This window comes from Vipera ursinii (genome assembly GCF_947247035.1).
Source record: "Vipera ursinii genome assembly, chromosome: 2".
NCBI classification, from domain to species: domain Eukaryota; kingdom Metazoa; phylum Chordata; class Lepidosauria; order Squamata; family Viperidae; genus Vipera; species Vipera ursinii.
The window spans coordinates 96,457,863-96,470,746 of record NC_139513.1 but is presented as its reverse complement, the minus strand read 5'-3'; the positions used below and the strand labels follow the sequence as shown (position 1 = coordinate 96,470,746).

The 12,884-nt window shown below is 39.5% G+C and overlaps 1 protein-coding gene across 1 annotated transcript in view; it reads left to right on the top strand.

Annotated features, from left to right (window-relative positions):
• Positions 1 to 722: 722 nt before the first annotated feature.
• The window catches only part of ERGIC1 (endoplasmic reticulum-golgi intermediate compartment 1), an 84,252-nt gene continuing 72,090 nt past the window's right edge, over positions 723 to 12,884 (top strand). The window contains exon 1 of the mRNA XM_083354119.1: positions 723 to 853. Coding sequence (XP_083210245.1) covers positions 834 to 853 — 20 coding nt within the window. The 5' untranslated portion in view covers positions 723 to 833. The remainder of the gene's footprint in view (positions 854 to 12,884) is intronic.

The following is a 12,884-nucleotide window of genomic DNA, read 5'->3' as shown; positions in this document are numbered from 1 at the left end:
CGTTACCTAGTTTGGCTAATGAAACATCTGCAAGAAAACACGCAAGCTCAGAGAGCACCAAGGGCTCCTCATTTCAACCCTGAACTAGAAATATTCTCCTTTGTTAGAAATTACTGATTTAGTGGGAGCTTTATTAGTGCTAATGCACAAGCACACATACACATAGAGGGAGAGGGAGAAGCCAGAACAACAGAAGCCCAGCCTTATTTCCGAAATTTGTGCACATGGTTCTACTGCCATATAATCTAAGAGTTTATTTTCAGGTTAATGTCTCTGTCTTCAGTAGATGACACCAGCCATCTACCGACAAACTCCAAGAAATAGTGCAAGATTGGGAGTTCTGGAGAGATCTGGCCCCGCAGAATCGACTTAATCATCATCTGCAGATGAAAAGTCGCCTGCATCCTTTTTCCAAGTCCGAAAGTTTTTTTTTAAAGTAAGCACCAGTCATTCCCCTTATTATCTTTTTAAATTATATGCTTAAAACTCCCCTTTTAAGTCTTGATTTCCCGCCTCCCCCGTCTTTCGGAACCCCCCAAACCCTTCCAACGTATGGAGACAGGGCTCATTTAGCAAACGCTGCAAGCTCGCCGCAGAACCCCTTTGCAAAGCACCAGCCGACCTCTTCCCCGCGCGCCCCTCGCCCGTCTCCTTTAACTCGGCGGCGGAAGCGGCGCGGTGCGCGGGTCCGCCGTCCAATGAGTTTGTGCAGCGCATCCTCCGGCTTGGCTGAGCTGGGGTCCGTCACTTCCTGCCTTAGGAGCCGGCACGGCTGAAGCCGAAATTTTGGGGCGAAAGGGGGGCGGGGACGTTGCGTTGCGTCTGCCACCAACATGCCCTTTGATTTCAGGAGGTGAGTGCGGCGACCCCTGGAAAGGGGCACGTGAGAGTGAGACCCAAATGAATGAAAGGCTCCCCGATGCCCGGGCAGCGTCCGTAGACTCTCCTCCCATCACGCCTCTTCAAAGCTGCTATTAAAGCGGTGACCCTCCCCGGTGGTGGGCATAGCCCCGGTGCCCGGGATGAAGCGTGCTTCTCGGCACAGTGAGGATGTAAGAGGAAGCGGGGTGTGTGTGTGTGTGTGTGAGCAAGCCTAGTGACCGGTGGTTAGGATTGAGCGGTGCCTCGGGGAAGAAAAGAGGCACGTCGCGTAGTTGGCTAGCTGACCTTTAGCATCCCTACCCCCAGGGCTTCCCCCGTGGTTTGCCTTCCACCCGCAAACATTGGGATGAAATGGGAGCAGCGGCGGCTGGATCCAGCTGTGGATCTGCCTCGAAGAAACCTGCGCTTTCGAGCGCGATCACCAGCCTGAAGACAGTAGCTATAGGAAAACCTGGGCAGTCACTAGAAATGTTAGAAGTGGCCCATTTGTGTCCGAGTCTCTCCTCGGGAGTTTTATTAAAACTTTTGGTTACTTTTTTATTTTTTATTTTAATTCCATTTATATCCCGCCCTTCTCCGAAGACTCAGGGCGGCTTACAAGCGTTAGCAGTAGCCTTCATTCTATGTATATGCCTGCTTATTAGGGCTTTCATACACCCCCAAAGCGGCATTATTACAAAGTCAGCTTAATTGCCCCCAACAATCTGGGTCCTCATTTTACCTACCTCGGAAGGATGGAAGGCTGAGTCAACCTTGAGCCTGGTCGGACTGGAACCTGCACTAATTGCAGGCAGCTGGTGTTACTTAGGATTTTGAAGGATGTGTTATATACTATCAAGTGTCTTATTTCTATGCATAAGCTTGCATTCTAGAACAATATGGGGACGGGTTGAAAGGGAAAGCTGAATGAGCAAAAACCTCATAAAACTCCCAAGACATAATGGCCTGCATTTGTATTCCATGCTAAGCCCTGATAAATAAATTGGAGAGCTAATACGGTGTACTGGTTAAGAGTTAAATTAGTGCTTCCCACCCAATTTTCTTTTGCTGCTATTTTTCATTTTCTTCTGATTCTATGTCCTTCATTCCTGCTTCCCCCACATTTTGTTTGTCTTACCATTGTTGTTGTTATTTGATTTTTATTACACTCTTTTTATTGTGCTTGATTCTTACACTTTGTTAAAAAAATGGTTCAACTATGGCCAATTTCTTTTATTGTTACAATTTGATCAGTGATACATTCATAAAAGATTCTCATTGTATTTCAAAAGACACAAGGGTACAGCTTATTACAATAAATAACAATTTCTTTCCTGGTAGGCGGTAGAAACCTGAATTATTCTGTTTATTGTAGGAAAGTGAGCTGAATCACTGAGGTTCCCAGATGTTCTATGGTAATAGAAGTCTCTTTTTGGAGAGCAGCTTCTGGTTGCTTCTCTCTGTGAGTCAAAATGTTCCACAACCAAACTTGAACCCTCAGTTGTCCTTCTGTCATGATAGTATATTTCCCAGAGTATATTCTTTAATTTACTGTATTTTTATCTCATCCTGAAGGGGGGAAACTTCTGAAATTGCCTTTCTAGAAAGAAATCTGCTTTTATTATGTAATAACAGGCGTGTCTGCTGTATTGTGAAGTATGACCTAACCAAACTCAGAAACAGCAAGGTTGAAAGGAGGGTGGATGAGGTGGACCCAGAATGGTGGCATAAAAGGTGTATAGAATTTGGACATAATTCTAAACCTATTATTATTATTATTATATAATTTCATGTTTCCCTTCCCTGGATGGGAAGGGAAGAAAGAAATCAGAGGGTTTTCTTAAATAATTTGTGCTGCCTGCAATAAATTGAAGTGAGGAATCACTGTGCAAGAAGAATAAAGAAAACATATGACAATGGCAGTTGATGCAGTTGTCATTTAACAGAGAAATAAAATGTAAAAAAAAATTCAATCTTTGAATCCCAGTAGTAAAACTTACTTGGGAAGCTGTCAAAGTACATTACATGCCTTAAGGATCTGACAGAACTTGTGATCAGTATAAATATTTATGCAGCATTGGTTGAGAAACAATATACTTAATTTAGAGTTTTGAGATTTTGCTCCTATTGGAAAAAATTGACATTACTTCTACACTGTTTAAATAGAATGTGTTAATTTGAAAGTAATAACTGTATGTAGATAACATGGCATACACAGCTTTTTATAGACTTAATATTTGTTATATCATTTTGATAGATCTAATTTAGTTCTCAACCTCTAATTCTGCTTTATCATCCATCATTTTCATTTGAATTTCTCCTTTCTCAAGGAAAAATTCTCAAATGACAAACGATAAAATAGAGAGTTTCATCTAAACCAGGCATGTCAAACTCCCGGCCCACGGGCCGGATGTGTCATGCCGAAACCGCGCCCAACCCATTGCCAGCAATGGGGAAAAAGGCCCGATACACTGCGCGACATCACGTGACATTGCGAGTTTGAAATGCCTGATCTAAACTCACCAGTATAATAAATAGAATGAAACCTTCATTTAGTGGACTTTGCTATAATGAGCTTTACTTGCCATAGACCAAATATTTGTCATGATTTATGTAATTTGCACACTGGTGTCATGCAAACAGTACACATCTTTTGATAACATATTTTTGTATTTAATGGATTTCATGCAAAAAAGGAAAGGGTGTTCCCTTCTTCTTGTTCAGGGGTAGGCAATGCTGGCTCAGGAATTCTGGGAGTTGAAGTCCACAAGCCATAAAAGAGCCAAGGTTGCCTATCCCTGTTCTAGTTAGTTCATTAATTAAGGTTATCTGTGATAATTTATATGATAAAGTTACTTTGTGTTCTAGGACTATAAGAAATAGTCATATACATAATTTACCAGCCCATTCATCAAGTGATTTTTGAGAACTTTGGACAATGCTGTCAAAGAATACTTGAAGATGCCAGTGATAGCATCTGGGATATTCTGCTGACAAATTTCTGTTCTATAGTGAACTATTATGTAAAATTATGGTAGCTCCTACTAACAGATAGGTTATTATATTTTGTGTTAGGTTCTTTTCATGAACTGCCCAATATGAAATATTTTCAATGCAGTATGCTGTTTGAAAACTCCCAACAGCAGTAACAAACTCAAAATGAGGCATTCGAAGTCCACCTCGAATGGATGGATTAATACTCTTACCTACACTTGTATGTTGCTTTCAGCAGTAGAAGAAAAACAATTAAAAAACAGTCTTAGAGAGGGGAAAAAAACTTCCATCACTAAATTGGGCTAATTAGTATAACTTTTTGCAATATAATGAGAAATGTGCTTTTTATGTGGATTATTTGCAAGCAATATTTTAAGCTACTACGGAGCACACTGTATCACTGACCCTTTTTGTTACCTAGAATGATAAGAATTAGCATCTCTCTGACTTTCTCTTAAAATCAACTTTTTAAAATCAGTAGTAAAACCGTGAATTTTTAACATTCTTGTTCCCCCCTGCAAAGTCAGTCCTATTTTCCATGAGACAAATGGAATTGGATGTCCTTAATAATTACTAGTTCAGGTATAATCTTTAGCTTGTGGTTCTTGAAAAGAACATAAGATGCAGAGCAGTGTATTAAGGGTATATGGGAATAATGCCTAATGGCATAGCTAGTTACTATGCTATCTGCCGAGTCAGGATTGGAAATCGCTTGCAAATTTGATTATATTTAAAATATTTATTAAGTTTATATTTATATAAAAACAATTAAAGTAAATATATGCCATCCTATGCCATCTGTCTGGTAAACTTGCAAGATTCGTTTTTCTCGCCATACACATATATACATAACCTGAACTAGACTGTTGTTTCTGTCTCATATAATATATCTGGGTATATGCATAATTCTGTATTTATTTATGTATTTATTTTTGTCATATTTATGTAGTGTATATTGGAGGTGGTGACCCTTTGAGAGCTATATACAATGAAATTTCATTTTAATATATGCCGACTAGTGTACATTCAAAGTGACAATAAAGTTATCTGTTCTATTCTATTCTATTCTATTCTACAGTATTCTATTCTATTCTATTCTATTCTATTCTATTCTATTCTATTCTATTTATACTACAAATGCTTGTGGCTATATCTGCCAACAACAATACAAACTGTGTTTGTTGTTAGCTGCGAAGTCATTTCTGACCCATCGCAATGCCATGGACAACGTTCTTCCATGGCTTCCTGTCCTCTACCATCTTCTGGAGTCCATTTAAGCTCACAGCTACTGCTTCAGTGACTCTGTCCAGCCACCTCATTCTCAGTTGTCCTCTTCTTCTCTTGCCCTCCACCTTTCCCAGCATTAGGCACTTCTCCAGTGAGTCCTTCCTTTTCATTAGGTGGCCAAAGTATTTGAGTTTCAACTTCAGGATCTGGCCTTCTAAAGAGCAGTCAGGGTTGATCTCTAGGACTGACCGGTTTGATCACCTTGCAGTCCAAGGGACTCGCAGGAGTCTTATCCAGCACCATAGTTCAAAGGCCTCAACTCTTTGGTGCTCAGCCTTTCTTATGGTCCAATTTTCTCAGCCATACATTGCAACTGGGAAGACCATAGCCTTGACTAATATGCACTTTTGCTGGCAGGGTGATGTCTCTGCTTTTTAGTGTGCTGTCTAGATTTGCCATGGCTTTCCTCCCCAGGAGCAAGCCTCTTTTAATTTCTTGGCTGCAGTCCCCATCTGCGGTGATCTTGGAGCCCAGGAAAATAAAATCTGTCACTACCTCCATTTCTTCCCCATCTATTTGCCAGGAATTGAGAGGGCCAGATGCCATGATCTTGGTTTTCTTAATCATCTTGGTTTCTTAATACAAACTGTAAGCACGTACTAATTATAAAGACTTAGGCTCAGCTTTCTCATACCCTGCCTCCAAATTTACTTCTTGATAGAGACATAAGCCAATATTGCGAACATTATTAGAATATAATTCTGTAATTTTAGCAACATCTGAACATGAATTTTAAGTTCTTCATTGGTAATGTTATTGACTTGCAATTATTTTATCTGAAATGGAGAAATAAAATCCTGTCTACTGCCAGTTATTAATAATACTTCCAAATGTGGATAGCAATGTCTAATTTCAAGATTCCAGATTGCATAAGATAACCTGAGTATATTTCAGGTAACAATGAAACTTTGGTCATTGTAACATACAGGCCTAAACATCCAATTTGATCCTAACCATCTGCAGAGCATGTTAACCTTAACTGTTTCAATTAAGGTTAGTAATCTAAAGTGCAATGACACTAGTTTGCTGAAAATAGAAACAGTGAATGAAAGCCACAGTTGATCAAAGCAGTGATGGGTAGCAGAGGTCGGTATGTGTAAATGATCACTGCATATGGAAAATGGAAAACTTGTAACAGGAGCAAATGTAAAGAACATGAATTAACAATTGAAAGGAGAGTAACTACTATACATTGTATATTTTGAAACTAAGGGGAAGTAGATGTTAATGAAGGTGATTTGATTAATTGAATGTATTAAATCTCATAGCTGTCTACACTATTAGCTCTAGGAAGTTTACAAAATTCAGAAACAAAAATGACACATACATGGAACAGTATCTAAAACCATACAGATATATGAGTCTCATGTAATTCAATAAACTCATTAACTCCAGGCCTGGTAACAGAGCCAGATTTTAAGGGCTTTTGAAACCCCAACAGAGTAGAATCACAAAATCAAAATGATGAATGTATGCAGGAAAATTAAACTATTAAGTGTATCAATGGACTTAAATGAATGTCAGAAGTATGAATTGTAGATGCACGTGAAAGTCAAAATCCATTTGTGGGTGACAGTTTCATGTTATGTTCCAGTGAAACTTAATGGAAGAACAAGGAATGAATTTGGGACAAATATATCAGGGGAAATGGATATGTGAGAACAGGATAAAAAGTCTATAAATGTGATACAGCCATTCAGAGATGTATGAAAAAATGAAAATGGTCTTTGACTATCTGCTGAGAAAAAGTTCTGTTTGTTTTGAATATTTTAATTAAGCATGTCCATTCCTATGCAGACACAGGAATAACTCAAAAGTGTAATGAGTATTGTTCATACTGAAAGTATGGGAAAAGTAGTAAAGGAACAGAGTGAAAAGAATTATATTACACAATGCCACAGAAGTATGGAATTACAGTAATGAAAAAATTGAAGAGGATACTTAATGGGATGCTGATTGAAAAATGCCATGAATTAAGAGAAAGATTACTAAAAAATAAGGAGGAAATTTTTTCTATAAAGAGAAATGTTAAGATATACTGTATAAATACTGGCATAATAGTAGATAGTAAGCTTGGGGTGTTGAAAGAAACAAAAGTGTTTAAGAATCAAATATCCAATCAATGCCAGAGCATATCCAGAAAATCTTATAATGGTCAACACATTTGAAGAAGTCAGAATAATACCAATGTTAAAGAAAGTAAAAAGAGTGTGCAAATTATCATAAAATATTGTTAATTTCACATGCTAATAAAGTAATGTTTAGGACCATCCAATGTGGACTATCCATATGGAAAGGGAGATGCTAGATATTCAAGCTAGTTTTAGAAAAAAACAAACAAGAAATCATTGCTCAGGAATACTGGTTAATTAAGAAAACTGAAGAATATCAAAAAGATGTTATTTTGTGTTTCATTGATTTTAGAAAGGCCTTTGAATGTTTCAACTATAAGAAGTTTTGAAAAAAAAAAGGGAGGGGGAATCCCAGAACATTTCAGTGTCTTCAGGTGAAACTTGTATACAGGATATGATGGTATGGATGGTCAAGAATCATGGTTAAAAACATGGACTAATAACAGTATAGAATAACAGACTAGAATTGGAAGGGACCTTGGAGGTCTTCCAGTCCAATCTTCTGCTCAAGCTGGAAACTCTATACTATTTTAGACAATAGTTCAGAAGATGTATGTATATATGTAGGAAGTCATGCCACAGTAGTAATGGGAGACTTCAACTATTCAGATATCAACTGTGAAACAAACTGCAGTGAGTGGGAGATCAAACAGATTCCTAACCAACCTAGTCAACAACTTTGTCACCCAAAAGGTGGAGGTGGGAACTAGACGTAAAGCTATACTGGACTTAATCCTTACTAATAGAGAAGAAGAGATAGAGGGAATTGAAATTGCCAGAGCCTTGGATGAAAGTGACCACATCATACTGGAATTTAACATCATGCAAACACTAGCAATAGAAAACAATCCAACCAGTGTCTTAAACTTCAAAAGAGCTGACTTTAACAAACTCAGAGAGAACCTAGGAAAGAGCTCATGAATGAAAATCTTAAAGGGGAAAACAACCCAAGAAGCATGGGAAACTCTGAAAAATGTGATCATAAAAGCCCAGACCACTGAAAAAGTAAAACAAGAAATTCAAGAAGAAACCAGCATGGCTGCACAAAGATCTCGCTGGCAAACTGAAAGACAAAAAGGATAAATACAAAAAATTGAAAGAGGGGCACATAACTAGGACCAATTATCAGCAGACAGCCAGAACATGCAAAGATGAAGTCAGGAAAGCAAAGGATCAGAACGAACAGAGACTTGCAACAGAAATCAAGGATAATAAAAAAAAAGTTTCTTCCAACAATAAGAAAAAAGTCAAGGAAACTGTAGGTCCACTAAAGAGAGACGATGACAAGGAAATAACAGGCAACAGGGAGACAGCAGAACTGGTTAACTCATTCTTTGCATCAGTCTTCACACAAAAAGAAACTATAGCCCAACATACAAAAAAAACACTACAAAAGACAAACTAGAAACAAAAATTAAAATAAGCAAGAAAATGGTAAGAGAACACCTATCCGACCTTGACGAGTATAAATCACTGGAACCCGACAGATTACATCCCAGAGTTCTGAAGGAGCTGGCAGATGTTATCTCAGAACCACTATACCACATCTTTCATAAATCCTGGAGCACCGGGGAAGTACCTGAGGATTGGAAAAGGGCTGATGTGGTTCTCATCTTCAAGAAAGGGAAAAAAACAGACCCAGAAAACTATAGACCAATCAGTTTAACATCAATACCTGGGAAGATCCCAGAAAAATATATATCAAAAAACAGATTTGCGAACAACTAGAAGCAAACAAATTTGTAACTAGTAGCCAGCACAAATTTGTTAAAACAGATCATGTAAACCCAATCTTATTTCATTCTTCGATAAATTGACTAAACTAGTAGATCAGCGAAATGCTGTGGATGTAGTATACTTAGATTTCAGTAAGGCATTTGATAAAGTAGACCACAACCTACTCCTTGGTAAACTAGAAAAAAGTGGAATAGACAACATCACCACCAGATGGATCTGTAGCTGGCTGGCAAACTGTACTCAACAAGTCGTCCTTAATGGCACCACATCCACATGGAGAGAAGTAAGCAGTGGGGTACCACAAGGTTCCGTCATAGGCCCAGTACTCTTCAATATCTTCATCAATGACTTAAATGAGGGAATTGAAGGGGAACTCATCAAATTTGCAGATGACACCAAACTGACAGGAGTAGTCAACACCCCAGAAGACAAACTCAGGATCCAAAAAGATCTTGACAAACTTGAACAATAGGCCCTATCCAACAAAATGAGTTTCAATGTGGAGAAAAGTAAAGTTTTACGTTTAGGCAGGAAAAATCAAAGGTACAAGTACAGATTGAAGTCCATGACCCATAAAAGAGCCAAGGTTGCCTACCCCTGGGCTAGACTAAAGAAAAGAAGAAATAGCAGTATTCCAGTATTTGAGGGGCTGCCACAAAGAGCAGGTCACGTTATTCACCAAAACACCAGAGGGAAGGACGAGAAACAATGGTTGGAAACTGATCAAAGAGAGAAGCAACCTGGAATTAAGGAGAAACTTCCTGACAGTGAGGACAATTAACCAGTGGAACATCACTGGAGATTTTTAAGAAGAGACTAGACCAGAGATAGGCAACCTCGGCTCTTTTATGACTCATGGACTTCAACTCCCAGGAATTCTGGGAGTTGAAGTCCATGAGTCATAAAAGAGCCGAGGTTGCCTACCCCTGGACTAGACAGTCAGTTGTCTGAGAAGGTTTAGGACTAGAAGACCTCCAAGGTCCCTTCCAGATTCTATTCTATTCTATTCTATTCTATTCTATTCTATTCTATTCTATTCTATTCTATTCTATTCTATTCATTTCTATTCATTTCTATTCATTTCTATTTCTATGCCATGCCATGCCATGCCATGCCATGCCAGGTTCTTCTTAAGAACCTCCACCCACAGCTTCTGGAGGCAAGTCATTCCACTGATTAATTGTTAGGAAATTTCTCCTTAGTTCCAGGTTGGTTCTCTCCTTGATTAATTTCCATCCCTTGCTTCTTTTCTATAGGCAGAACAAGAAGCAATGAATGGTAACTAATCAAGGAGAGAACCAACTTAGAATAACATTAAATATAAATAAGAACAAACCAGTAACAATAGTGACCCGTATCTTAAAGTTGGCAATGAAGACACTGAATGGAAGATTTACTAAAACAATAAAATTAAGAAATAGGCTGCAGATTAGCATTTGGTAGAGTAGCAATGATGCCCTTGGGAAAGATACTCAGATAGTGTGATATGCTCATACCTAAAAAGACCAGAATTATACATCCTACAGTTTCTTTGTGGCACTCTGTGGAAGTAAAAGTAAAGCATGAATGTTTTGTTTTGTGCATTCTGATATGTAACGGGTGCCATATTTTTACATGCTTTTTACAAGAAGAATATTGGTGATTTCTTCAATTGAATCCTCTGTATCCCATTGCTTCTTCTTCCCCTTATTTGATATCTGTCCTGTGAACCAAAGTAACCTGACTCCTGCTAAATATAAACAAGATTGGAACCTGGCAGTAATTTTATTGTCCAAATGTTAAACTCTTCCTTCAGGACTTCTAAATGATGTCATTGTTTCCAGGATATGGTTTTGCTAACATCCTGTAGCTCTAGTTATTATTGGAAAGAATGTGAGTGAAATTACTGGTTTGTTCACTATACAAATAGAATATTGGCACTTGCATTTATTCATAAAAAATAGCACATTGTCTTTTAATGGTCTTGAGTTTTAGGGGTCTAACAGGTGAAGAATCCCTTAAATTTTTATCTTGTGTTGACTGTTGTTCTCTCTTCTGTTTTATGATCAGTTGTCAAACAGTTCTGAATGCATAGAGAGCGAGATACCGTGAAGATAGATTGCAAAAATATAGAGGATGCATTGTCAATTGATATGGCCTCCAACCTTTTGGGCACCAGAGACCAATTCCATGGAGAGAGGTTTTTCCATGGACTGGGGGGGGGGGGCTGCCTGCATCCTGCAGATGGGGCTTTGCTTGTTTGTGTGGCCTGGTTTCTGTCATGCTGCAGCCCGGTGCCAGTCCACGGACTGGAGGCTGGGGACCCCTGATTTAAGATATTTTTGCAGCACATCAGTTAGCAATTAGACTGTTTCAACAATTCTCAGCTGCCTGAACTGTTGTGGTAGACCTTAATCTGCTTTGTCAAATACATTATGGCAGGGCTTTTCAACCTTTTCACCTGTTGTACCACTTTTAGATATATGGCAACATCCGAGTACCACCAGTCGTCTAGCAAGGTGTTAAAAACTTGATGACCAAAAAAAAAGGGAAAAAAATGATGAAGTACAGATAGTCCTCGACTTACAACAGGTCGCTTAGTGACTGTTGAAAGTTACAATGGCACTGAAAAAATTGCCTCCCAAGCCACAGCCGAGCAAGACACCTGCCTGCCCGCCCGGTGGCGCTCTTCCTCCTGTCCAAGGTTTTCATTGTGAGCATTTCTGTTGAGGATTGGCAGCGGGGGTGGGGTGGGGTGGGTATTTGGTTTTTTATTCCCCCCGTCTGCTGGGTGGTTGCAGCAGGTTTTGGTCACTTCACATGACCCTGGGACACTGTGACCGTCATAAATATGAATCAGTTGCCAAGCATCTGAATGTAAATCACAAGACCCTGGAGATGGTGCAACATTCCAGCTGATCAGCGCTTCTTCTGGGCTCAGAAGCACCAGGATCCGCGCCCAGCTCCAGCTAGAACCTGAGGCTGATCCTGGCGGTTCTGCTGAGCCCTGACAGCACTGCAGCTCCAGCCATCTCTTACTCAGGCTTGTGCGGTGCTGCTACCGGTTCAGCTCATTCCCTTCCCCCGCTACCACTTTTCTAGGATGGTCACGTACCACCTGTCAGGTGCCAATGTACCACATACCCGTACCACTGGTTGAAAAGCCCTGCATTATGGAATTGTGATGATACATCAGATATTTTGGAACTGACATGAATATATCAGCATTATTAGGGTAATACTTAAATAGCTGGATTGACCAACTTTTTAGTAAAAGACAAATCAAACTGTATAAAACATTTTATTTTAGCCACCTAAATCATTATAGATAGTCTTTGTTTAGAAACCACAATTGGGATTAGAAAATTGGTTGTTAAGCTAAGTGGTTGATAACTGAAAAAATGACTGAGCTTATGATCTTACTTCCTAAAAAGCAGAGACATCACCCTGCCAACAAAAGTGTGTATAGTCAAGGCTATGGTCTTCCCAATTGCAATGTATGGCAGTGAAAGTTGGACCATAAGAAAGGCTGAGCGCCAAAGAATTGAGGCCTTTGAACTATGGTGCTGGAGAAGACTCCAGCGAGTCCCTTGGACTGCAAGGCGATCAAACCGGTCAGTCCTAGAGGGGATCAACCCTGGCTGCTCTTTTAGAAGGCCAGATCCTGAAATTGAAACTCAAATACTTTGGCCACCTAATGAGAAGGACTCACTGGAGAAGAGCCTAATGCTGGGAAAGGTTGAGGGCAAGAGAAGAAGAGGACAACAGAGAATGAGGTGGCTGGATGGAGTCACTGAAGCAGTAGCTGTAAGCTTAAATGGACTCCAGAAGATGGTAGAGGACAGGAAGGCCTGGAGGAACATTGTCCATGGGGTCGCAATGGGTCGGACACGA